Raw genomic sequence first — 24,655 nt, 5'->3', positions numbered from 1 at the left:
ATACTACCATAGCCAGTCAAACAATTGATCACCAGTTTTTGTGAATTCTGCCTCCTGAACATTTATTAAACCTATGCAATTTTTTCCATCCCTACTCCCACCACTATAGTCATCTCCTACCTAGACTATATCAATTGCTTTCTAACTGGTCTCCACCTTGCCAGTTTTGCTCTCCTCCTATCTATCCTCCACTTAGCAGCCAGAAGTGATCTAAAATGCAAGGGTGAACATGCCCCTCCCCTGCCTCAAACTCTATGTTGATTTTCCATTGCCCTTAAAATAAAGTCCAAAACCCTAAGCCTAACATACAAGGCCCTCCTTGATTTGGCACCTGTCCACCTTTCCACCTCACATTATGCCATTCTTCTCCACACCCACACTGGCCACCCATTATTGTACTTCCCCTTTGACTTGGAATCATCTTCTCTTCTTTTCGATAACCTCTGTCTCCTTCACCCCGTCCCTTCACATAAGTGCCCTTCCATATGAAAGCCTTCCCAAACCTTCCCAGACCAAATTTAGTCCATTCACATAGCATCATGTACATCTTCAAAATACTCATCACATTTCTAATCATATGTTTAATATCTCTTTCCCCTGTTATTCAAGCTCCCTGAGGGCAAGGACTCAATCTTGTTTCTTTACAAGTTCCTAGCACCAAGGACAGTGCCTCCCACATGATAATGATTTGTTGAGAGAGAATGATCAAATGAATGAGGACACTTTTCTTCTTCTGGGTAACTCCTACTCATCTTTCAAGGACAAAGGTCATATGTTATACCCTCCAGGTTGGGTGACAGTCAAATCTGATTCATCTTTGGGTCCCTAGGACTTAGCTTGGGACTTGGTACATGGTTCATATACCATAGAAGTTTGTCAATTCATAATAAATTCTTGTCCAGGAGTTGATAATTTTTGAAGCTGAATGATGGGTATATGAGGGTTCATTATACTGTTCTGTCTCCTTCTGTTATATATATTTGAAATTTTCCATAACAAAAAGTTAAAACATTTATATTCACCTCAAATCAAGTGAAAGTGTAGTCAAAGATGATCTTGAGGCTTCTGGCTTAGGCAAGCAGTAGATGGTGGTGCCACTCACTGGGATGGATAAAGTGGAGCTGCATCCAGTCGTGTGTGTGTGTGTGTGTGAGTGTGTGTGTGTGTGTGTGTGAGTGTGTGTGTGTGTGTGTGTGTTCGTGTTTGTGCACACATGCACTGGGGAGGGTTCTTTTTCACCCCAGTGAAACTTCTTAGAAGGCCAATAAAGGGGATGAAACAATGAATTTAGATTTGGACATTTTTAGTTTTAGGTACCTTGAGGGCATCTTGAGTCAGTTGCTCAGTAGTTAGTAGTTACAATAAATTAAAACGTCTGCCTTAGAGGAATGAGCCAGGAGAGGGTTTCTAGCTGGTAATATTCCCCCTCACTATCTTTGACAGCCTCTATGCCGCTGACCTGACCACTGGGAACTATCTCACTATCCAGGGAGTCTGTGCAATATTGGGCCCCATCATTCCTTCCTTCACACTTTTCATCCACATTCCCCCTTCTTCCTTCCCTCCTGTGAATTTCCACCAGGGAGCGATTCATTCTTCACATCTGCAAGGCCTTGGTGTCACAGTTTCATGTTCAGCAGCAGTGGTAGGGTGTTAAGAAACATCTGGGTTCCAGTTTGTTTCCCTCACTTACCTGTGACTGCAGGCAAGTCGCTTTGCCTTTCTGAACCTCAGCATCTGCCTCTGAAAACTGAGGATGATCATAGTGGCGACTTCACAGGGCTGATGTGAGGACGAATGCATATAACGGGTTTAACACAGAGCCTGGCACCGTGTAAGCGGCCACTAAATAAGAGCTATTATTATCACCAACGCTGTGCCCTCATCGCTCCTCCACCAGGACGTCACGGAGTGTTGCCGCAAGAGCGGAGCAGGCTGCCTCCGCGGAGCCCCTCCCCGCGCGGCCGCGGCCCCTGGCACTGCCACAGCCGCTCCCGCTCCAACCCCTCGGTGAGTCGCCCCGCCGGGGTGCGGGGCCAGGGCCCAGTGGGCCGCGCAGGGTGAGTCCAAGGCCTCGTGGTGGAGGGCGGTGCCGGGCTGGGCGGGGGTCGGCGGAGGTTGGGGCAGCGCTCTGGAACCCTGGGACCCGGGCGCAGGGATGGCGGCCGGCGAGGGGCTTTGGGCCTCTGGACTCATCGAGGCCCGAGGGTCCCGTAGGGAGGGGCTCTCCGCTCGGCTGCAACCAGTAACGCCCCCGAGGGGCTCCCGCTTCCCAACCCGCGCCCGGCCCAAGATGGCGCCCCTCCCCCACCCCCTGCCCCGCGCGCGCCTCCGCTGCTCCGGGCGCGGCCCCGCGGCCCGCGCGCTCCTGGGCGGGGGATGTTGTGATGGAGAAGCTGCCGCGGAGCCCGAGCCCTGCAGCCTGAGCCACCTCCGCCACCTGGGCCTGGGGCCTCCCCGCGCAGGTAGGAGCTGCCCCTGCCGGGACCCAGCCCGGGCGGTCGGATCCCGGCCCCCAGTGGCCGGCGGAGCCCGCAGCCCGAACTCCGCGGCGGCCCGCGTCCTCCCGCCAGGCCCCATCCCCGCGCGCGGCCCTCCCACCACGTATTCCGACTACCCTCCTGTTCTCCCCCTTACAAGGTCGGACTCTAGTTCGGTCCTCACACCGTCCCCTCCCCGACCTTTACCTCCTGCCCCTCTGGGATGAATACGGAGCGAGAAGAGGGGAAGGGAAGCGAGGGGCGGTGGGGGGATGGGGGATGGGGACTAGGGGATGGGGGAGGGGAGGTCAAGGACTGGGAAGAGGACGTGTGGTGAGGTAAGCTCAGAGGCTGCACGGATTCCTGCAGGGTCCCAGGCCTGGAATCTGTCAAGCCGCATTCTGTTGCCCTCGGCGACCGAGGGGTGTGCCCTGGGGCCGGCTGTGTCCCCCCTCGGCCAGGAGGCCTAGCATTGGCAGGAACACCCATTAGGAGCAGTTTTCCCACTGCCAATTCAGAGGATATTTCGAACCTATTGAATCTGCCTGTGCGTTTCTCGCTTTCCCGGTACCTCGGAGTCCCAGCTCTCTCCACTCCTTAAAGCCAGAACCTCGTCTACGCTTGACGTCTTATTTCCTCACTTCCCATTCATTCACTTCACCCGGTCTTCTGTCTCTGGCACCCACGGAAACTGCTCAAGCCAAGGTCACTGGAGACGTCCATGTGGCCAACTCCAATGTACACTTTCCTATTATCCCCTTTCCATTTTCTAGTATTAGTGGTGTGTGTCAACTCTCCTTGAAACATTTTCCTGCAGCATTGTCTGCTCCCTCTCAATCTCATTTGCTACCTCCTTCCCCTCTCTTTAGATGCTGGTGAGGCTCTTGGTTCTTTCCTGGGCTATCTTCTCTCATTCTGCACTTTCTCCTCGGGTCCTTTATTCACTCTCAAGACTTCAAATTTCATATATATATATATATGATTATATATATATATATGATTCTAGGATTTATACATCTTGCCCAGATCTCTTTCCTGAACTCCAGACGCAATATCCAACTGGCCTCATGACATCCCCTTGGAAATCCAGCAGGAATTCCAGACTTACTGATCCCAAGCTGTATTATCGTTCCTATGTTCCCTCTCTATCCCTTCTTTCAAATCTGTTCCTCCTTCAACTCTCAGAAATGGATACTTTCCAATCAGCTACCCAAGCTGGAATCCTGGGCAACATTCTAGATTAATCTCTCTCTCTCTCTCACTCTGTACATCTTAAGTCACCAAGTTCTGTTACATCCACTACCTAAGTATTTTACAAATCCATTCATTTCACTCCATCTCACCCACTGCTGCCAAACTTAATCTAGGCCACACACCCCCTTTTTTCCTTGATTGCTCTGATAACATACCCTCTTGTCTACCTCCTCTTAATACTCTAACGTAGTGTTTTCCTTAAAAAACAAAACAAAACTATCTGATCATTTATTCATTCAACAAGTATGCTTTGAGCACCTAATATATACCAGGTACTGTCAGGCACTGAATATATAATTACGAGCAAAATAGACTGTGTCCTTGTCCCCATGGAGCTGACAGTCTAAGGGGGAAATCAGATAGGAATAAAATTACGAATGTAATAAATGCCATGAAGGGAAAGGTGAATGGTGCCTTGAGAACACACAAGAGCACCAACTAAACTGGACTAGGAGGTGAGGAGAGAGGGTCAAGGAAGGCGTCTCTGAGAACATGACATTTGACCTAAGAGGCAAAGGAATTAGACTGAGAGGGTAGGGGAAGGAGGGTCCAGGCAGAAGGGGAATCACGTGCAGACACCTTACGGAAAGAGAGAGCATGATGTCTTTGAGGAATCAAAAGAAGACCAGTGATGCTGGACAGCAGAGTGCCAAAGCTGGAGAGGAAGGCTGAGCCGGACAATTTAGGGCATGTTAAGAATTTTGATCTTAAAGTCTTTGTCCTTGGTGCGGACTGTTGATGGTAGTGGATGCAGAGAGTCGACAAGTCCAAAAGTCTTTCTTGGATAGAAAATCGTCAGTACTTGGGGATGGATTGAATGTGGGGAGTGAGGGAGAAGGTGGTGTCAAGAATGGTATTGCTACTTCTGGTTTACAGAAAAGAACTGCTGGTCATGTCATTCCATGAGCCAAGATCCTGAAAGGACCAGTTAGGGTGTGGGAGAGAGAAACATGAGTGGATATGTTGGTTTGAAAGGCCTTTGAGACATCCAAGTGGAGATGTTGAGTAGAAAGTTGAATGTGTGTGTCTGGAGCTCAGATGAGAGGTCTGAAATGAAGGTGTACTTTTGGAAAGCATCAATTTGTAGGGGGCAACTGAAGCTATGGGCATGAATGAATACCTGTGTCGAATATCGGGTGAGGAAGAGAAAAGGGCATAAGAACAAGCTGTGAGAAACTCCAGCGTGTAACGGCTGGCAGAGGATGAAGAGCCAGCAAAGGAGTGTAAGAAACCACCAGGCGGTAACTAGAGTGTAGGAAGAAAACCAAGAGATGTAGTGTGTGGAAGCCATGGATGAAAGCTGGATGAGAGGCCCATGGTGTCAGATGCTGCTGAGAGTACAACCAGGATAAGAACTCCAAGTGTCTGTTGGATTAAATGACACAGGGGTCATGTTGACCTTGGTAGGAGCTGTTACTGAGGCATGTTGAGAGTGAAAGCAGGACTGGGAAGAGTTGAAGAGTGAGACCCAGGTGCGGATATGGCAACCATGAGTAAAGACAGCTCTTTCAAGAAGTTTGCAGGTGTGGGGGAGAAAAGAGAGTAGCAAGTGGCGCTGGAAGAATGTCAGGTCAAGAAAGATTCTGTGTTTAAGGTGGGAGACAGTGGATCCCACTGAGGAGCGGTTGATTAGGTAGAAGAAAAAAATGGATTAACAGTGGCAAACAATTCCTGGAAAGGCACGAAAGGAAGGATTTAAATGACAGGTGAAGCAACTGGTTTTAGGAAAAAGGAGAGAAAAGGGTAGGTGCTGAGTCAGTAAGTTTGTAGGTTTGAGGATGTTCTCTGGCTGATGGCTGCCATTTCCTCCGTGAACTGAAAGTGCGTTAGGGGTTGGGGGTCATCCTCTGAGAGGGAGGGATGGTGAAGGGGGTGGTCCAAGGAAAATTGTGTTCTTGTCTCAGGCAGGTCTTCGCCAATGTCTCAGTCAAAGTAAGCCTAGGGCTCCTATAGTGCCCTGTTCTTTCCCCATCAAAATAGTCAATCACTTATTCAACAAATAGGGAGGGCTTAGAGTGCTAGATACTGCCATTACACTGCATTATAACGAGTTGTTCAGTGACTGTTTCCCTGCTAGACTGTGAGCTCCTTCGGGGAAGAGTCATTCCTTTATTATTCATCACTCTCCCCCCATGCCCAGCACAGTGCCTGGCATATAGTAAGTGGTCAGGTTAGAAGACCACTGACCTTGAGCAGGCCTCACCTGTCTACCCGTGTGGTCTCCTATCAGCCCCTTCAGGCTTAGTGGCCACTCTTTTAGCTCCTCCTCTGAGGGCTCCGCCCATCTCCCTGCCTTGAGCCAGAATCCATTTGGCTCTTTCCATCCTTTGAGAGGCTCCAGGTATGGGTAGCACCAGTGAGAGGCGAGAGGTTAGGTTGTGCCCCTTCTTGAAGGTATTGGGCAACTGGTCATCCTTTGACCTTAAAAAGTGAGGTGAAGGAGACCACACTGCTTTGGGCTAGGCGCTCAGGCTTTAGCACTCTTCACACAGCAGAACTTCCCCCTTCCCTCCCCCGGTGCTTTCTGCCCCCATGACCAGATGGGCAGGCCTGCCCTGAAGTCACCCTGCTTCTTCACTGTCCCAGCCTCACGGGGCATGTGCCCTTCCCAGACCACACTTCCAAATGCGAAGGAGGTTGGTCCTGGCCTGAGCACTGAGAAACCTGGCTCCATATACTCTTGCTTCAGAGAAGGGCCTGGTATCCCTATGATGCTCTGAGCGTGACAGAGTCATGGGGTCTTCCATCTCCTGAAACTCATGGAGATGCCACTCAAAGGAACAGCCTTTGAGCTAGGATATCGGTTTAAGCTAGCTCCCTCCCTCCCTTTTTTCCTAGATCTCAGGCCTCACCTGTCCAGGACCCCATCCTACTTCCTTCTCAGGGACCCTGCATCATTCTCCAGCACCCTCCCTGACACTCCCATCCCCAGCCCATGAGGCCACACGAGCCTGTCTCAGTGTCTGTTCCCAGTTAGTTCTGAGCTTCCTAGTTCCTGTTCCTCTCACCCCTCCATCCTGACCAGGGGCCCACTCTGTGCAGACGCACAGCACACTCTCTTTGGTAATGGGGTGCGAAATTGAATGAGACAGGGTCTCAGATGTTCGGACAGAATGCAGTACTGGGTATGGTGAGCCAAGGAGGGAATGGGCACGTGAGGATGGGGATAGGGGACTGAACAGAAGAGACTTACTGCTTAGGAGCTTTGACCGCTGAGCCAAGTAGTGAAACATGAGCAGAGGTCCTCATAAGGGGAGACAGGATTCCAAGCCGAGAGATCAGTGTAAACAAAGAGCCAGGGCCGTGTGAGTGTGACATGTTCTAGAATCCACCATACTTCCTGTGGCTGGAGTGTAAGGTGGGAAGGAGGCAGGATGGGGAGGGGGCCCGAGAGGTCATAGGAATTGGCTCAAGGAGGCTCTTGGTGATCTGCTAACGAGTACAGACATTATCCTAAAGGCAGTCGTGAGCCATCTAATGTTTTGAGCTGGAGAGTGACACAATCTGGTTTCCAATTCTGGAAGATTACTGTGGTTCTGGGTAGAAACAGAGCCGTCTGTCTTTCTCATTTATGCCGGTGGCCATGAGCTTTCTCATTGCCGAGGTGGAGCCATACCGAGCAGATCAGTAGGTAGTTACATGTGAGGCAGACACGTGGACAGGGACCTTCTCACATTTATTTCACAGATGTGTGCATAGCATTGTGCTAGGGTCTGAGGGGCTAGGAGTGATGGAAAGGCGAGCTACGGCTCCTGCCCCAGGACCCGGCACTGCACTCGAGAGACGGCAGAGCCTTGCAGGACAGCCTAAACACGTCCGTGCAGTCTGTGCTCCGGGTTGAGAGCTGCGCTGTGGAGACAGAGAGCACTGGGGCCGTGGGTTCAAGGAGAGAAAGAACTCAGGGCACACAGGCAGGTGGAGAGCGCTCAGGGAAGAAACTGAGGAGAAAGGACTGTGCAGCGGGAGTCTGAGGGGAAGGTGTGCCTGGGGGGCGGTCCGTAGGGGAGAGTTGCATGTTGAGGGGAGGTCAAGTAGGAAGACAGAGCTCTGAGTGAGGGTATCAGGGAGGGGAGGATAGTGTCTAAGAGGGTCAGGCGGAGAGACAGTCGGATAATGGTTGGTCAGGGAAAATAAACTGTGAGGGGGTGGCCAGGGAGGGTCCAGGGAGTGAGCACATTATAGTGGGGGTCAGGGAAGGAGAGAAGCCTAGCAGCGGAAGGTCAGGGAGATGTGGAGGGTGGAATGGGGCTTTGAGGGTGAGATCAATCGTTAGGGTGATGGGCTTGGCTGATAGGAGGAGAAGGTGATCCACGAAGCGCTTCTGAGGATGTAGGAGGGGGTCCGAGGGGATAGGACTGGTGGGCTTTCACTGTGGGACAGGAGAACCCCTTACCTGAAGGGCAGGTGGGGTTTGGTTGGGGCATCATGAGCAATGGTTGAGACACAGTAACATGACCAGAGTATGTTTTCTGAAACTGGCAGAGGAGATGCTAAATGGGGCCTGGGGCAGATGGGAGGGCAGATTCATACATTGATTCAACAAATATTTATTGAGTTCTTGCTCTGTGTCAGCACTGTGCTAAGCCCTAGGCATACTACATTGAAAAAAAAAACAAGAAAGACAAAATCCTCACCACCATGGAACTGAAATTAGAGTCATGAGCAGACAATCATTAAACAAAGTAAATAATAAATTAGCTTGTCAGATGGTGTTGGGTGCTGGGGAGAGTTTGGGGATTGCTGGGAGGGGGCACGGTGGCCTACAGATTTACAAAGGGTATTCAGGGAAGGCCTCACTGAAAAGGTGACATTTGGGCAAAGACCTGAAGGGCTGGAGGGTCCAGATCAAAGGCTCCTGCAGTGACCCAGGCATGGGGCATTATAGGGGCTGGCAGAGGAATTGGTACCCGAGGTGAGATACTTTATAGAAACAGTCACCAAAATGTTGCTTCAACTGGTCAAAGGAACCACGAATTGGAGCTGAAGGCCCTTCCTTTATGACCTGCCTTCCCAGGACCTTGCCCTTGAGGGCTTGGTCTATGCTCATTCTCTCTTGTCCTCATGGTCCCTAGGATGGGGTGGGCTTGGGGGCTGATTGGACCCAGCGATTTATGATGATAGGAGCAGAGCGTGGGGAGCTCACAGTGGTGGGGCTGTGCATAACGGTGTGGCAGGAGGAAGGGGGCAGGCAGTGTCCAGTGTCCAGAACACACGAGCCAGTCCCTCACCAGCTGTGCCCCTGGCACAGCAAGCCCCAGTTGGGTGAGCTGGGGGTGGGGATGCACAGAGAGCCATTGTGTGGAGTCTCTGCAGTTGGGAGTGAGGGAAAAGCAGGGGCTGGCTCTGCTATCCCAGCAAGCTCAGGGCTGGGGATTTGGGGATGGGGTGGACTGCGGGCCTGGGCCTGGTCAGTGGGGGTGGAGTTTGAGCCGGTGGTGGTGGTGGTGGCGGACAGAAGTCGAGCCCAGTTATTCTCCTGGGAAAATAGCTCAGCGGACACAGCGGTGTGTGCTGGCCTGCTGAGCATAGGGAGATGAGGAGGTGCAGGGCACAGGCCTGGGACAGAAGCAGGGGTGCTGCTATCCTGACCTGGAGGCTCAACGTGGTCTCCCCTCCCCACCTGCAGGATCTGCCAAGGCCATGTCTGTTCCATCATCCCTGAGCCAGTCGGCCATTAATGCCAACAGCCACGGAGGCCCCGCGCTGAGCCTGCCCCTGCCCCTGCACGCTGCCCACAACCAGCTGCTCAACGCCAAGCTGCAGGCCACGGCCGTGGGACCCAAGGACCTGCGCAGCGCCATGGGGGAGGGGGGTGGGCCCGAGCCAGGCCCCGCCAATGCCAAGTGGCTAAAGGAGGGCCAGAACCAGCTCCGGCGGGCCGCCACAGCCCACCGTGACCAGAATCGCAACGTGACCTTGACCCTGGCCGAGGAAGCCAGCCAGGAGCCCGAGATGGCACCCTTGGGCCCCAAAGGCCTGATGCACCTGTACTCTGAGCTGGAGCTCTCCGCCCATAACGCGGCCAACAGAGGGCTCCGAGGACCCGGCCTGATCATCAGCACCCAAGAGCAGGGCCCAGATGAGGGAGAGGAGAAGGCGGCAGGGGAGGCTGAGGAGGATGACGAGGAAGAGGAGGAAGAGGAGGAGGAGGAGGACTTGTCTTCTCCCCCAGGGCTGCCGGAGCCCCTGGAGAGTGTGGAGATGCCCCCCGGGCCCCAGGCCCTTGCAGACGGCCCCCGAGAGCATAGCAAGAGTGCCAGCCTCCTGTTTGGCATGCGGAACAGCGCAGCCAGTGACGAGGACTCGAGCTGGGCCACCTTATCCCAGGGCAGCCCCTCCTATGGCTCCCCGGAGGACACAGGTACCTTGTGGAGCTTGATATGGGGAATGTGGGAGGGCAAGAGGGCAGAGGGTGGGTCCCTCCATTACAGAGGGTCAGCCTGGGCGTGAGTCCCAGAGCCTGTGTCCTCAATCCTCAGCAGGCCATGCCCAGGTTTTCCTGAAGGAAATGGTCCCTGCATTCAGAGAGTGCTTGAACAAGTTGATAGACCCATCCATCCCACACTCCCGATGGATGACGGACTAGGGGTCTGTTTATGAGGCACTTACCAGGTACTGGCTCTGTGCTCAGCATTATCGTATGGAATCCTCACTATAACGTGAGGTAGATACCATAATTATGCCCATACTACAGGTGACAAAAAAGAGGCCTGGAGAGGTTTAGTCCTTTCCCAGGGTCACAGACAGTCTGAGATCACAGGAGAACTGAGATCTAAACCAAGTGCAAGTGCAGACCCGAGCTCTTGGCCCTTATGCTGTCACCGATGCCTACAGCACGATGAGTCCAGGTGCACTCCGGGCTGTTTCTAAGAGGCAGCTCCTCCCCACAGAGGTCTATTTGGAAAGACTGGGGTATTGTGTGCAGAGCACCGCACTGGATGTTGCAAGAGTACTGTTTAGTCAGGAATAAGATATTGACTAAAAGTTAGGAAACAAAGGAAGAATAAACATATGCTCTGTTGGGGTGGGGGGGATAGATATTAGGACTCCAAGGATTGACCATTAAATGTGTCCCATTTAAATAAGTTGAGTCTCTGCATTTGCTAGTGTCACATAGAGATGCAGACAGAGCTGAGGAGCAAAGGGCAGAGATAATGGGCTGCGGCCACAAGCCTGGGCTGGATATTAGTGTAAGGAAAGACTCCTCCCACACCAGGCAGCAGGCACCTTACCCAGACCCTAAACTGGGGGACCTTTGCAGGGAGCATGCAGTTCAGATGCACCCAGGGCAGCATGTCATCCCCTTTCAAAGAACTTACTATGGACATTTTCAGACATATACAAAAATAATAGAACAATGAGCCTGATTTACCCATGACCCAGTTTCAACAATTATCAACACGTGGCTGACCTTGCTGCATCTATACCCCCACCTACTCCTGGGCCCCAGCCTAGGTTATTTTGAAGCAAATATCTGTAAATGTTTACTCATGCTTTTTTTTTGGCTGCACCATGAGGCATGTGAGATCTTAGTTCCCCAACCAGGGATCGAACCCACGCCCCCTGCAGTGGAAGCTCGGAGTCTTAACCGCTGGACCACCAGGGAAGTCCCCACTCATTCATGCCTTTCTGAAAGATAAAACTCTTTTGAAAAAAAATCCACAATATCAATATCATGCCTACGGAAATTTAGCAATAATTCCTTAATATCATCGAATATCCAGTCAATGTTTACATTTCCCAGTTGTCTGATAAATGTCCTCCGCACTCTTTTTAAAAAGTTTTGATTCATTGCATCAATATCCAAATAGGAACAGACCTTTTGAGAGTCGATATGTCAAGGTTTCTTTCGATCTATGCATTATTCCTCCATCTCTCTATCTTTGCTCGCAGTTTTGTTGTTGTTGTTGTTTTAATTGAAGCCACTGTGTTGTTTGCCCTGGGCTTTCCGTGGTCTGGATTTGCAGACCCTCCCTGTGTGGTGTTGAACATGTTCCTCTTCCCCTGGATTTCCTGTAAATTGGCAGTGAATTCTAGAGCTTTGATCAGATTCAGATTCGAGGTTTTTTTGTGTTTTGTTTTTGTAAGAACACTTCACAGGTGGTATTGAGTAATTCTACCAAAGACAAAGTCTGATTGCCTGTCTTTAGGGGGATGTTAGCGGCCGTCAGTGGTCATCGCCTGGATCCCTTTTGCAGGGAACAGCTACTACTCCACTCCAGCTGGTTATTTATAGGGTTAGGTGGGGGGAAATGTAGTCTCAATGGAGCCAGTTCATGTAACTTTTCAAGGGAAACTGAAAACTAGATATCGATGTGAAACATCCCAATTTCTAAATGTTAGCGACCAAGTCTGTTTTTTAAAAAAGCACCATGCAGGCCAAACAAAATCTATCTGAGGTTTACATCAGACTGCAGGTTGCTTATTTGCAACCTCTGCCTTAAGGGGTATGAATCTGGGGCCAAATAATGGAGAGCCTGGCTGCTCTGGGGCCCCTGAATGGTCACTGTAGTGGCCGCTCCTATGAGCTTTCTGGGAGTGGGAGGGCAGAACTGCTGAAGAGCTGGGAAGGGTATGCTGGGTGCGGGCAGTGACCTCAGCAAGGGAGCTGGTGTGGCGAGAGGATGGGCAAGGATCAAGCTCTGCTGGAGGCTGTGTTAATTGAGGGTAGCAGAAGGGGCTGCGTCACTGCCTCTTCTGTAACTGTGTTGCTATGACCAGGAAGGCCACAGAGGAGGTCTGGGCTCCTGTAGGAATGTGGTAGAATTGAGCAAACATTATTTTCTCCTTCCCACCCTAGGATCTCCACAAAGTTGTTGATTGCATGCATAAGTATATGAATGAATGAATGACGACCAAATGATGAATGATAAATGAATGAACTTTCCTACCTGTGCTGGGTTCATACTGGGAACCCACTGTGTTGGGTTCATACTCAGTGCCAGGCCTTGTCCTAAATGCTAAGAATACATACTGCGGGGGCGGGGGGGGGGGGGGGGGGGGAACAGATGTTCCTGCCCTCAGGGCACTCACAGTCTAGGGTGGAGACAGAAGTAAACAGGTAGTTTGGGCCCTGGGGTGGGGGAGGTGCAGGAGGGACATCACACACCCTGCCTGTGTGCATGGTCAGGGAGAGGGGGTGGGTCAGTTTTGAGAAGCGACCTTTACACTGATGCTGGAAGGAGGAGTGGCTGGTGCCAGGTGAAGATTGAGGGGAGGGAGACTGGGCTCAGGGAGGATAAGGGGCGTGTCCCAGGCAGGGAGAGAGAGACCAGAGGTATGGAGGGTGGTCAGAGGTAAGGCTGAGAGGCAGGCGGTTAGGGGCTCATAACAGCAAACAAACCTTGTAGAGGAATTTGGGTTCTATCCTGAGGTCAAGGAGAAAACAATTAGAGTATTCAACTGGAGAGAAGGTTAGCATTTTGGAACAATCATTTGGGATGTAGCATGAAGCTCAGATTGGAGGAGACTAAACAGGAAGAGGGAGACTGTTCATGAGGCTGCTGCATTGACCCAGGTAGAAGATACTAGTAGTCTGGACCACGGGTGTGCGTGGGGGTGGGGAAAGGAGAGCACTCCTGACTCCTGAGCAAATGACTACGTCTGGCTTAGCCTGGGAGGCAGGCGTGGGTAAATGAATGATACATGAACCTCTGAGTGCGTGGAGGAGCGCCTGAATGAATTGGTGCAGGAGTGAAAGTGTACATTCCTGAATAAATGCGTGCTTGTGGAAGCAAAGGCCGGGGTGGGGCTGTGCTTGGAGGGAGACGTGCCAAGCTCCAGAAGGGCCTCCCAGATGGTCAAGGGGGGAGAGCGGCCCCTCCAGGACAGATCGGAAGGATGAAGCTCTTTGAAGCAGGAAGGTGCAGGCTGACAGGGATGGCAGATGGATTGGTGTGTGTGACTCAGTCAGAAGATGGTGAACTGGTCCGCAGATTCAAGGGGTCTGTGACCCTTCAGGAAGAAAGGTGTGGCTCTAGGGGGCACGACTGCCCTGGGTGTGGGGTTCCTGGAAGGTTTGGCGGGAGAGCCCTGAAGACGATGGAGGGTCTCTGGGGAAAAGCGGGCATTCTAATTCCCTAGGGCCTGAGGGGAGGGGAGGGTAAGGGGGAAAGAGGCAGTAATGGGTACCTAGAGGCTGGATGGGCAAGAAGAGCCCGTCCTCTGTGGGCCCACCTCATTTGGAAGCTGAGGGCAGTGAGGCACCTCGCCCCAATGACTCTCACATCAGGTATGCATCCACCTTGGTGTAGCCACGCCCACGCCCAGCCCTCCGTGCCTGTTTGCCCAGCAGCCTGGGTCTGGGGACTGCCTGTCCCTCAGTGCTGCCTCTTGGACCAGTCAGGATTTCTGGTTTCCCTGGTAACGGGAAGCACGTCAGCAGTCTGGGCGCTCCCAGCCGGTCCTGGTGCTGCGGTTGCCGAGGAGATGCTGCAGCCTAGCTGGGCCCTGGCAGGTGAGGGGGGTTGGTGCTGGGAAGCCCCAAGCCCGGCCTCAAGCTTGCTGGGGCCCAGCCCCTGAAGCCCACTCTCCGCTCAAACTGCTGGGCAGGTTCTGGGCAGGGGAGGGATCCCTGGGAACCTTGAAGCCACACCCTGTTTGTACTGAGAGCTCTAGGCTTTGCAGGGCCCCAGGTAGCTGGGGTATTCCCGAAGGGCTGAGCCTCCTGGTGTCCCTAAGACTGGGCTTGACTGTGGCACTGAGGTGACCGCTTTGGGGTGGGATGGAGATTCAGGATTGGGGGAGGGGACGCAGGATTAGAAAGAAGAGATGTGAGCAGGGAAGGCTGGGGTCTCATGAGCCCTACCCCACATCCCCACCCCAATGGGGTCCCCTTCCCTGGTGGTCCTGGCCCCTCCCTAGTGAGCTCCAGGCGGGGGAGGATCTTGCCTGGCAGGCGCTCTGCCCTGGTGAGAAGGGGGCGGGATGAGCTTTTCTCTGCAGCCCAGCACCAGGCTGTGAGCCCAGCTGGCTGGGCTGGAGGGGCTGTGAGGAGGGAGGGTGGAGGCAGGAGGGGCTGGGAACAAGCGCCATGTTCTCCCAGGACTTCTTCCTGGCCATCGTCCTGCAGGACAGCAGCCCAGGTGAGGGGCAGCACGGGCCCGGGCATGATGTGGGGCGGGGCTGGCAGGGAGCACAGAAGTGGTGGAGGCCTGAGCTGGACTGCAGGGCTGGAGTGGCGTGGCTCTGCCGGGGGAGGAGGGGCTGTGTCACAGGTGCGTGGTGTGTGTGCATGTGCATGAAATGTTTGCCTGCATTCGTGTGTGGCAAGGGTTAGGTTGTGGATGTCTGCGGTATCTGCACACATGTGGCAGAGGTTGACATATGTTGTGTGTCTGAATGTGCGTTCACTGTGTGGTACCCACACATGTTTTGGGGGTCGTTGTGGGTGTGGTCTCTGCACACACGTGTGGCAGGGGCTGGACTCTATCGCTGTATGTGCGCACTCCTCTGTGTATGGTGGCCGCATTAGTGGATGGCTGGAGTTGGTGTGTGTGTGTCCGCCCCTGCACTTGCGCGTGCACCTGTATGCGGTACCTGCTGTCTGTGCAGGTATCTCCTGTGTGTGCACACCCTTGGGTTTGTGGTGGCTGCACAGGTGTGTAGTAGGGCTTGTATATGTTTTATGTCTGTGTGCACCTGTGTGTGCAGGAGCTGCTAAGTGTGTGCACCTGGGATCCGGATATGTATGACAGGAGGTCATTTGGGGTCACTCAACCTCCCTCCCTTCTCTCTGCCTCCCTCCTTCCCTCTGTGTGGCCATATTAGCCAGGCGCAGAGCCCAGGAGGAGACCTGAGTCACGTCTCATGCTGGGGGCTCCCCATGCTGTGAGTCCAGACTTCAGGCTCTAGGAGGAAGCAGGAACCTTGTGCTGGAGCCCTTCCCCCGCCCTTCCTCCACCGTGGGGTCTTGGGAGGGGACTGGGCATAGCACCCACGATTTGTTTGTTGGGTGGGTAGACCCTCACCAAGACCCCCCACCTGGCAGATTCCTTTTGGAACCCGAACGCCTTCGAGACGGATTCCGACCTGCCAGCTGGATGGATGAGGGTCCAGGACACCTCAGGGACCTACTACTGGCACATCCCAACAGGGACCACTCAGTGGGAGCCCCCGGGCCAGGCCTCCCCGTCACAGGGGAGCAGCCCCCGAGAGGAGTCCCAGGTGAGGCTCGCGGGCCTGATGGTTTTGACCAGGGGGGGAGGGTGGCGCTGCTGTTGCTAGATGAGCCACCCACCCCTGGCTCCCACCCCTTCTAGCTCACCTGGACCGGCTTCGCGCATGGTGAAGGCTTCGAGGATGGAGAGTTTTGGAAGGTGAGTGAGGGGACCTCCTTCACAGTGGAGGAGCTGGAGAAGGGGCATCATTTCGGTCCTGATTCCTCTCTCCCCTTCCCAAGGATGAGCCCAGCGAGGAGGCCCCGATGGATTTGGGACTGAAGGACCCTGAGGAGGGGACGTTGCCTTTCCCAGCTCAGAGCCTCAGGTAAGTGGGAAGGCATTACACAGTGGGCTGACAGTGGGCTGGGTCTGTCTGGAAGGGACCTTGGGACAGCTCCCCGTTTGGGGGCCTGTACCAAGTGTTACCATCTGCCTCCAGCCCAGAGCCGTTGCCCCAAGAGGAGGAGAAGCTGCCCCCACGGAATGCCAACCCAGGGATCAAGGTTTGTTCAAAACCAATGCCCGTTCCCACATTGGGCCCCCCTGTGTACAGGAATGCCCCTTGGGTCATGTTCTGCGGGCCTCTCTGGTCTCAGTACAGCTTCCCAGGTCCTGAGCTCTTGAAGTCTCAGCACAGACCCCTGTGTCTGAGCGGAAGACACTTCAGTTTTTAACTCAACCAGTCCCGTGGCCTGGCAGGGGGCCGTTCCAGGCTTGGCTCAGATGCTTCCTTGACTGGCAGGGGTCTCCTCTGAGACCAGCACCCCTCCTGCAACTATATCCTGTTTGTAGAGCCTCTTAGTCTTATACCCTCCCACCCGCTGTGTTCTGAGTCAGGAACTCCTCTGGTCTCAGCAAACCTCCTTGCGTCCTGGGCTGGGGGCTCTTCCGATTTTAGCTCAGAGCCTCTATCTCCCACCCCCTGTTTTGTGTCTGGCAGTGTTTCGCCGTGCGCTCCCTTGGCTGGGTGGAGATGACGGAGGAGGAGCTGGCCCCTGGCCGCAGCAGCGTGGCAGTCAACAATTGCATCCGTCAGCTCTCCTACCACAAAAACAATCTGCACGACCCCATGTCTGGGGGCTGGGGGGAGGTGAGGGCCTGAGCTGGCAGCGTGGCCGGGCAACGGAGAAGTGAAGGGAACTGTGAGAGCTGGGAGAGCCCAGCTGCCGCCACAAGGGCTGGGGAGGGAGGTGCACACCCACCAGGTGACAGCCTGTGAGATGGACGTGTGACTCCACGGTGGGACCTTGGGAGATGGTTGTCTAACGGCGATGGGGATGATAAAAGGAGTCTCGTTAGAGATGACAGGTGTGACCTTTACTAGAGTGAAGCTGCAGGGTGGCTGGTCCGACACCAAAGCAAGGGCCCTCGGGCTGTGGCTCACCCTCCCTCAAGCTGGAAGTGGCAAAGATCAGCCACCTTCCCAGCTGGGGCACTGCTGAGCGTCTGCTTCCTGGGCCTGCAGGGAAAGGATCTGCTGCTACAGCTGGAGGATGAGACGCTAAAGCTGGTGGAGCCGCACAGTCAGGCCCTGCTGCACGCCCAGCCCATCGTCAGCATTCGCGTGTGGGGCGTCGGGCGGGACAGCGGAAGGTGGGAGCAGGGCTAGGGATCCTGGGTGGGGGCAGTCAGAGTGGGGCCCTCCTCCCTAACTCTGCTCTTTGCCTCTCTTGTGCTGCCGGACCCAGAGAGAGGTACTATGCCTAATTTGCCTTGACCGTTCCTCTTCCCACACCTGGACCAGATGCCATGAAGCACCCAAGTTCCCCTATTCTGCCCTGCCCCTTCCTGCCCGCTGTGCTCGCCCATTCTCCTCGACCTCGGCATGCTTGCCTGTCTACCCTCCGGCCAGAAGGCAGCGCCCGCAGGACCCCATCCCGAGGGCAGAAGCCCTGGAGGAGCTGCGATGGATGGGGAGGGCGTGGGTGGGGTGGGAATGAGGCTCAGCACTGGAAGGCACTGGGAGACGCTGAGGTGCCCCTCCCCCCAACAGGGACTTTGCCTACGTGGCTCGCGATAAGCTGACCCAGATGCTCAAGTGCCACGTGTTTCGCTGTGAGGCACCTGCCAAGAACATCGCCACCAGCCTGCATGAGATCTGCTCTAAGGCACGGCCCCCTTCGCACCCTGGACTAGCTGCCACCTTTGCTCTACAAGGATGTGGGTGGGGTCACTGAGTCGGGGTGGGGGCCTCCAGGGCTGTGAAGCCTAACACACCCTCCCTCGCTCTTCCCCTCCCCCTTTCCCCTTCCACAGATCATGGCCGAACGGCGCAATGCCCGCTGCTTGGTAAATGGACTCTCTCTGGACCACTCTAAACTTGTGGATGTCCCTTTCCAAGGTCAGTGTCACAACCCTGCCAGGTCTGTCTCAGCTTTGTTGGCAAAGGTGGGGTGACCCAAGAAGAGGCACGAGCTACTGGACAGAGTGATAGAAAAATGGAGACTCAATTCTTTGGGTCAAATAAGTGGAGGGACTTTGGTTAAAGGGAGGCAGGGGGAGGGGGTGGAGGTAGGGCCTTGGCTGGGTGAATGTCCAGCTTATACCCTGGTGGTGGGGACTGGGAGTGAGCAAGATCTGCCACTATGATTGATCCTCTTCTTTTTTCCCCCTCAGTGGAATTCCCAGCGCCTAAGAATGAGTTGGTACAAAAGTTCCAAGTCTATTACCTGGGGAATGTGCCTGTTGCTAAACCTGTTGGTATGTGTGTCCTTTTTCACGCAGGGACCACCTCCTTGATCCCAAAACTCTGCTCCCACCCTCTGCCTCCCAGTGCCCCTTCTACCAGACCTTCCTCATGCTGACGTCTCCCTGCCCTTCAAAATGCATCCCACCTCCTGTACTTCTGTCCCAGCTGCACTCCGTACCCTGCCTTCACTCACTGTGAACCAGTGAACCAGGCATATAGGGAGACCCACCCCTGAATCCCACAGAAAAGCTTTGGTTAGGTTGGGAGGCAGGTCTTCGATGACTGGAAACGCTGGAGCAGCCGGGAGCTGGGTTTGGTATGGGCTGTGAGCATCTAGAGAGGAAGCAGTGAGCATATTTGTCAATGTGCTTTATTGTTTGTAAAGTACTCCCTTATATGTCATTTAATTCTTGAGGATCCTGTGAGGTTGGGATTATGATGATACCCATTTTATAGATAAAGAAACCGAGGATAGAGACTATTAGGTCCACTCTTATATTTCTGATGCTTTTACAGTACCTGTTATTCACTTGTTCGTTCACTTAGCAAATACCTATGAAGCCTACCATGTACCAGGTCCTGGGAGAACAATGGCCACAGCCCTGCTTTCATGGAGGTTACAGGAGATTACAGTAGAAAAAAAGAGGAATAAATCAAATAATCACACAAATAAATGTAAAATTGCAAGTTGAGTCATTTGCTGAAAGAAAGTAGCAAGATGCTATGAAACTGTGTAACAGAGGAGCCTCATTTAGTGTAGGGAGTCCGAAAAGACTTGAGAAAGTGACATTTGAACTGAGATTTTAAAAATGAGTAGGATCTAATGTGGCCAAGTGGAATGGAGACAGGACTAAAGTGGGAAAGATCACTCCAGGCAGAGTGCACAGCGTGAGGGCCCATCATGGGAGGCACCTTGGTACTTCAAAGGCATTGAGAGAAGGCCAGCCGTGCCAGATGAGGCTGGGAGCTCGGCGGCAGTCAGACCCTGCGGGACCTCATAGGCCACGTTAGTGATTTGTTCTTCAACCTAAGAGCGGCAGGGAGTTATAAGAGGATTTTTCTGGAGCGCACTAGGCGTAATCATTTGAGTTTTGTAACGCTCACCTTGGCTATACCAGTGGAGAAGGCTGCTCAGCAGGTGGAGGGGGACTGGGGAACCCAGGAGGATCTTGCAGTAGTTGTGGCCAGTAATGAGAACATCTTGGACTGTGCTGGGGCTGAAGAGGAGTGTGTGGATTCAAGAGATGATTAGACAAGTAAAGTCAGCAGGCCTTGGTGATTGGTTGGATGTGGGGTGAGGGACAGAGGCACTAACGCTGACCCCTGGCTTCCTGGCGTTTGGAGCTAACCGGATAGTGGTGCCATTCTCTAAAGGTAGTAAGCATTGGAAGAGGCCAATTTTGGTTTGGAGATTTGAGTTCAATTTTCAGGCATGCTGAGTTTGATATGCCTTCAGGAGGGTGAGCGGTGAACTCAAATTGGCATCTGGATTCACGGAGGAGGGGTCTGGGCTGGAGATACAAATGTGGCCATCACTGGGTTAGAGAGGTAATCAAAGCCACGAGTGTGAAGAAGATCGAGCCCGGAAAGTGGGCAGCCACTGTGAGAAGGCAAACGAGCCTAGGCCTGGCGGTGAGCCCCTCCAACATTTAATGGACAGTGGAGGAGCGAGGTCAGAGGGAAAAAAAAGAGACGGCTTTAAGAAATGGTTGGGTGTCATGTCAAAAGACGCTTAGGAAGAACTCGACAGTGTTGGGTGAATGGATAAACAAACACACAAATGAAAGAATGCCTCAGATGACATAGCCCAGGAGATGGCAGACCAAGGACATTACTAACCCTGGTCATCTTCAGTTCTCTGCTCTTCCCTTCAAACCATGCTGACTAATGACCAGCACCTTACATTCAGTGAGGGAACCTTCTTAGAGAGGGTGGGGATTTAGCTGGGGTTTGAAGGAAGGCCTGGGTTTGCAGAGAGGAGTGGATTGCATTCCATGGCACTGCCGCAGATGTGAAGCTGCAGGCGAGAAAATCCTGCTGGGGGAGCAGGAAGGAGGCATGGCTGAGCCCTTCCCCTTTGCGCTAGTTTCCTCCTCCCACTCACCCTCAACTTCACGCCTCTTCCAGTTACTACCCTACTCCCCTATCCACCTGCCACTCACATAAGTTCTCACCACATTAAAGCAACTGTCTGTAGCCCTTGACGGCCCCTCTGCTGTCCATCACCTCAGTGGGTCTGCTCTGTTGAAGCCACGGCTTTCACACTGTAGTCCCTAAACTCACTTCATGCTTTATTTTTGTTTTTTATATAAATTTTTTTTTTTTTTAAATTTATTTTTGGCTGCATTGGGTCTTCGTTGCTGTGCGCGGGCTTTCTCTAGCTGCGGAGAGCGGGGTCTACTCTTCATTGTGGAGCACGGGCTCTAGGCGCGCGGGCTTCAGTAGTTGTGGTGCGTGGGCTCAGTAGTTGTGGCTTGCGGGCTCTAGAGTGCAGGCTCAGTAGTTGTGGCGCACGGGCTTAGTTGCTCCGCGGCATGTGGGATCTTCCCGGACCAGGGATCGAACTGTGTCCCCTGCATTGGCGGGCGGATTCTTAACCACTGTACCACCAGGGAAGTCCCACTTCATGCTTTATTTATGCTCCCTTTTTAACCTCCATGAGTTTAACATTGGTCCCTCCTGAAGCTGCAATATTCACTCATTAATCATTCATTCATTAACAAATGACTATTGAGTGCCTGATTTGTGCCAGGCACTACTCTAGGTTCTTGGTATATGTTAATGAGCAAAACTGACCAAGATTCCTGCCTTCAAGTAGCTGCCATTCTATTCAGGATAGATAAAATAAGTAAATTATATAGTATGTTAGAAGGCTACAACTGAGATGGAAAAAAAATAACGATAAGGGGGATTGGGAGCTTGGGGCTGGGGTCAGGGTGTAGGTTTCAGTCCTGAGCTGTTACCAAATAGACTTTTTCCAGGCCACCTAGTTCCACTGCTTTCCCCGCCTGCATGCTGCTTCTCCCCATCCTGGGGCCAGGTGCCACCTCCACAGCTCCATCTGCTTATTAAGCAGTTTGACTTTGATGTATGGTCTACACTCATGATCTTTGAGCTTTTCCATTGACTGGCATCAATGTCATTCACATCTGAGCCCTCTGCAGGCTGCCCTGGCCCACCCACTCCTGCCTGTGTTGTCACCCTTCTGTGGCTCCTGGGTTGCTTGATTATACCAGTTTGGGTGCATTTGCCCACGTTGCCTTGAGGGTGACTTGCTCAAGCATCTGGAATTCCTTCAGTAGATAAGCCCTGTGCTAGGACTGGGGACACAGACATGAATTAAACTTGGTTTCTGTCCTTGAGATGGCCACAGCCCAGTGTGGAGAAAGGTTTCCCAGCAGTTACAAGATGTGCTGAGAGTTGTCCCAGCAACACCCTCTCTGCCCTACAGCAGGGAAGGCCTCCCAGGTGGGCCCTGGGTGAACTCTGAAGCGTGAGAATTGGGAGTTTTGCAGACAGTCAAGAGGGGAAGGGCCCTCTAGACAGAGGCTTTTCCCTCAGTTACAGTCTGTCTCTCAAGGGCAACCTCTTCTCTTACTTTGTATTCCCCATCTGCCTAGCTGGGCATTCGCCAAGATTAGATGTTAATAATGCTACATAAATCGTTTGAAGCTCAGGGAGCAGTAAAATATGAAGCTTGACAGATCGGATGAGGCCAGTTTTTGGAGGACCTCATGCTTAGGAGAGGAGTTTGGCTTTGATCCAGCTAGAGGTAAGACTAGCAAGGCCAAGATGAGGGAGAACTTTCGAGGAAGATCTGTTTTCTGCCCTCAAAGGGTCCATGTGTTCTGCTCCTAGTGGGACCCCAGAGGCACTGAAAGGGGCAAGAGGGCCCAAGAGCAGACCACAGAGGTGTGTGCTTTTGCGTTGGCATCGTTCACTCTAAATTCTTCACTGCGGTGGTACCCAGATGACACAGCCAGCTCACGAGTAGTGCAGGGAACAGAACCCGTGCCCCACCATGCCAGTGTGCTCCTGCCTTGGTTCTCTGCTGAGTACAAGCAAAAGTGGGATGCATGGGTGGAGATGTTTAACAGCAGTTTGAAGTAGAGGAGATATTGTTACAAGGGAAAGTTGATTGATCTAAAAGCCAGGAACCTTGGGTTCCTCGGCTTTTGAGCAAGTCATAGAAATTACTGAGTACAACTAAGATTTTGACAGCACTCTGGTTCTGAAACTAGGACTATAGGCAAGGGGCAGGGGAGAGGCCTGGTTAAGAACCCAGGCTCTGGAATCAGACTGCTTGCCTTCAGATCCCCATTTCTTAGTGTGACCTAAGGTTTATTACCTGGTTTCTCTCAGCTTCAGTTTCCTTATCTATAAAATGGAGATAAAGGGATCTATTGTGAGATTGTAAATGACGTAGTGCACTGTAATGACTTAGCACGGTATGACACAAGAGTAAACATTCCTCAAATGGAAATCTTTAAAACAAAAATGAAGGTTGGGTCTTGAGGACTGGATAGGACTGGCCTACAGGGGCTGATTTGGAAGTGCTTGTGGTGTGAAGCACTGGAATGTCTGAATGTGGAGAGCAAGGTATGGAGAGGACAGAGCTTTGGGGGGTCAGTCTGCTTAGGAGGCTGGAGAAAGACAGTCAGTGAAGCAAACCAAGCTTAGGATTCAAGGTGGAAGAGGTGAGAAAAATGCCAATCACTGAAGCCAAGGAGGAGAGTACCAAGGGATACAGCATTATCCAGGGCTGTAGGCTAGTGAAGTGGGGATGGAGCAAAGGCCCTGGGCTTGACTGGGCAGAGCTGGAAAGTCTAGTGTAGAGCAGGGGTATCCTCTCTCCACCACCACCAGTGCCATGTTCATGTCCTTATCTTTCAGGGGTAGATGTGATAAATGGGGCCTTGGAATCGGTCCTGTCCTCCAGTAGCCGTGAGCAGTGGACCCCAAGTCACGTCAGCGTGGCCCCTGCCACCCTCACCATCTTGCACCAGCAGGTAAAGACCTGGGTGGAGAAGGTATGGAGGGGCCTTGCCACGGAGGGGAGACCGGGAATGAGGGGAAGGGCCGTCAGTAGGATGGATGCACCCAGTGTAAGAGGGGCGGGCTATTCCTTTCCAACTGGCTCCCCTCCCCGCAGACGGAGGCAGTGCTGGGGGAGTGCCGCGTGCGCTTCCTGTCTTTCCTGGCCGTGGGCAGAGATGTCCACACGTTTGCATTCATCATGGCTGCCGGCCCAGCCTCCTTCTGCTGCCACATGTTCTGGTGCGAGCCCAATGCTGCCAGCCTCTCAGAGGCCGTGCAGGCTGCGTGCATGGTAAGCGGGTAGGGTGGTGGAGCGGTGGCACCCGGCCCACACGGGGCAGGCTGGAGCGTGACCGCCCCTCCCGCCTCTCTGCAGCTCCGCTACCAGAAGTGTCTGGATGCCCGCTCCCAGGCCTCCACCTCCTGCCTCCCGGCACCCCCAGCTGAGTCTGTCGCCCGGCGTGTAGGGTGGACCGTCCGCAGGGGCGTTCAGTCGCTGTGGGGCTCCCTTAAGCCCAAACGGCTGGGGGCCCACACCCCCTGAAGCCCTCAGTGCTCCCTCCACCTGCTTGCGTTGGGCCCCAGGGAACTCAAGGGCATGGGGCAGGGAGGGGCCCTACAGGTTATTCTTAGACTTCAGGCCCCCCCCCCAAAGCTGCCCCTCCCCAGTAGCTGGGGTTCCCTGCCTAGGGGCTGGGGAGGGAGATCTAATCCTGCAAGGAAGTGACAATACGGGGTTGATGAGAAGAGGAGCAGGAAGCAAGGCCAGCCCCAGGCTCTCCATCACCACGTTTCAGGTGGAGCAGGAGGAACTGGTCTAGGCCAGGCCCCATCTTCGTAGGGTCCTGCCGGGGCAGAAGGAGGGGACTGGTCCCGGCATGGGTCCCCTTCCCTTTGCTCCGTGGGCACCTCTGCTGTACTGATATCACTAATAAAGTCTGCCCTGCTGAGCTGTGTGCCTTCCTGTGCCTGTACCACACCATCACTCCTGGTACCCTGATCCCTCAGTTAGGCTCTTATTTCCAGGGCCCCCT

At 53.4% G+C, this 24,655-nt stretch overlaps 1 protein-coding gene across 3 annotated transcripts; it reads left to right on the top strand.

Moving 5' to 3' along the window:
* The first annotated feature begins 1,916 nt into the window (after window positions 1–1,916).
* On the top strand, window positions 1,917–24,571 carry APBB1 (amyloid beta precursor protein binding family B member 1). 3 transcript variants are annotated; one of them, XM_061201373.1, is made up of 14 exons: window positions 1,917–2,010; window positions 9,361–10,095; window positions 15,724–15,899; window positions 15,995–16,051; window positions 16,135–16,220; window positions 16,335–16,398; window positions 16,836–16,985; window positions 17,361–17,488; window positions 17,889–18,003; window positions 18,152–18,236; window positions 18,512–18,595; window positions 23,478–23,593; window positions 23,737–23,913; window positions 23,998–24,571. In XM_061201373.1, exons 2-14 carry the CDS (start codon window positions 9,375–9,377, stop codon window positions 24,163–24,165), a joined length of 2,127 nt encoding a protein of 708 aa, XP_061057356.1. In that variant the 5' UTR covers window positions 1,917–2,010; window positions 9,361–9,374; the 3' UTR covers window positions 24,166–24,571. The 3 variants fall into 3 exon arrangements, with proteins under 3 accessions (XP_061057356.1, XP_061057355.1, XP_061057353.1); XM_061201372.1 differs by having other exon boundaries at window positions 1,958–2,060; XM_061201370.1 differs by lacking the exon at window positions 1,917–2,010 and adding an exon at window positions 2,370–2,465.
* The last annotated feature ends 84 nt before the right edge of the window (window positions 24,572–24,655 follow it).

The sequence above is a fragment of the Eubalaena glacialis genome, chromosome 10 (assembly GCF_028564815.1).
Source record: "Eubalaena glacialis isolate mEubGla1 chromosome 10, mEubGla1.1.hap2.+ XY, whole genome shotgun sequence".
Taxonomy (NCBI): domain Eukaryota; kingdom Metazoa; phylum Chordata; class Mammalia; order Artiodactyla; family Balaenidae; genus Eubalaena; species Eubalaena glacialis.
Note: the sequence above shows the minus strand (reverse complement) of the source record. Positions and strands in the feature narration are given on the sequence as shown.

Excerpts from the sequence above, each read along its gene's own strand:
- APBB1 (XM_061201373.1), top strand. The coding sequence starts at position 9,375 with ATGTCTGTTCCATCATCCCTGAGCCAGTCGGCCATTAATGCCAACAGC. Across the intron at positions 16,052-16,134 it reads AGGATGGAGAGTTTTGGAAG|GATGAGCCCAGCGAGGAGGC; the intron begins GTGAGTGAGGGG and ends CCCCTTCCCAAG. Across the intron at positions 18,004-18,151 it reads TGCATGAGATCTGCTCTAAG|ATCATGGCCGAACGGCGCAA; the intron begins GCACGGCCCCCT and ends CCCCTTCCACAG.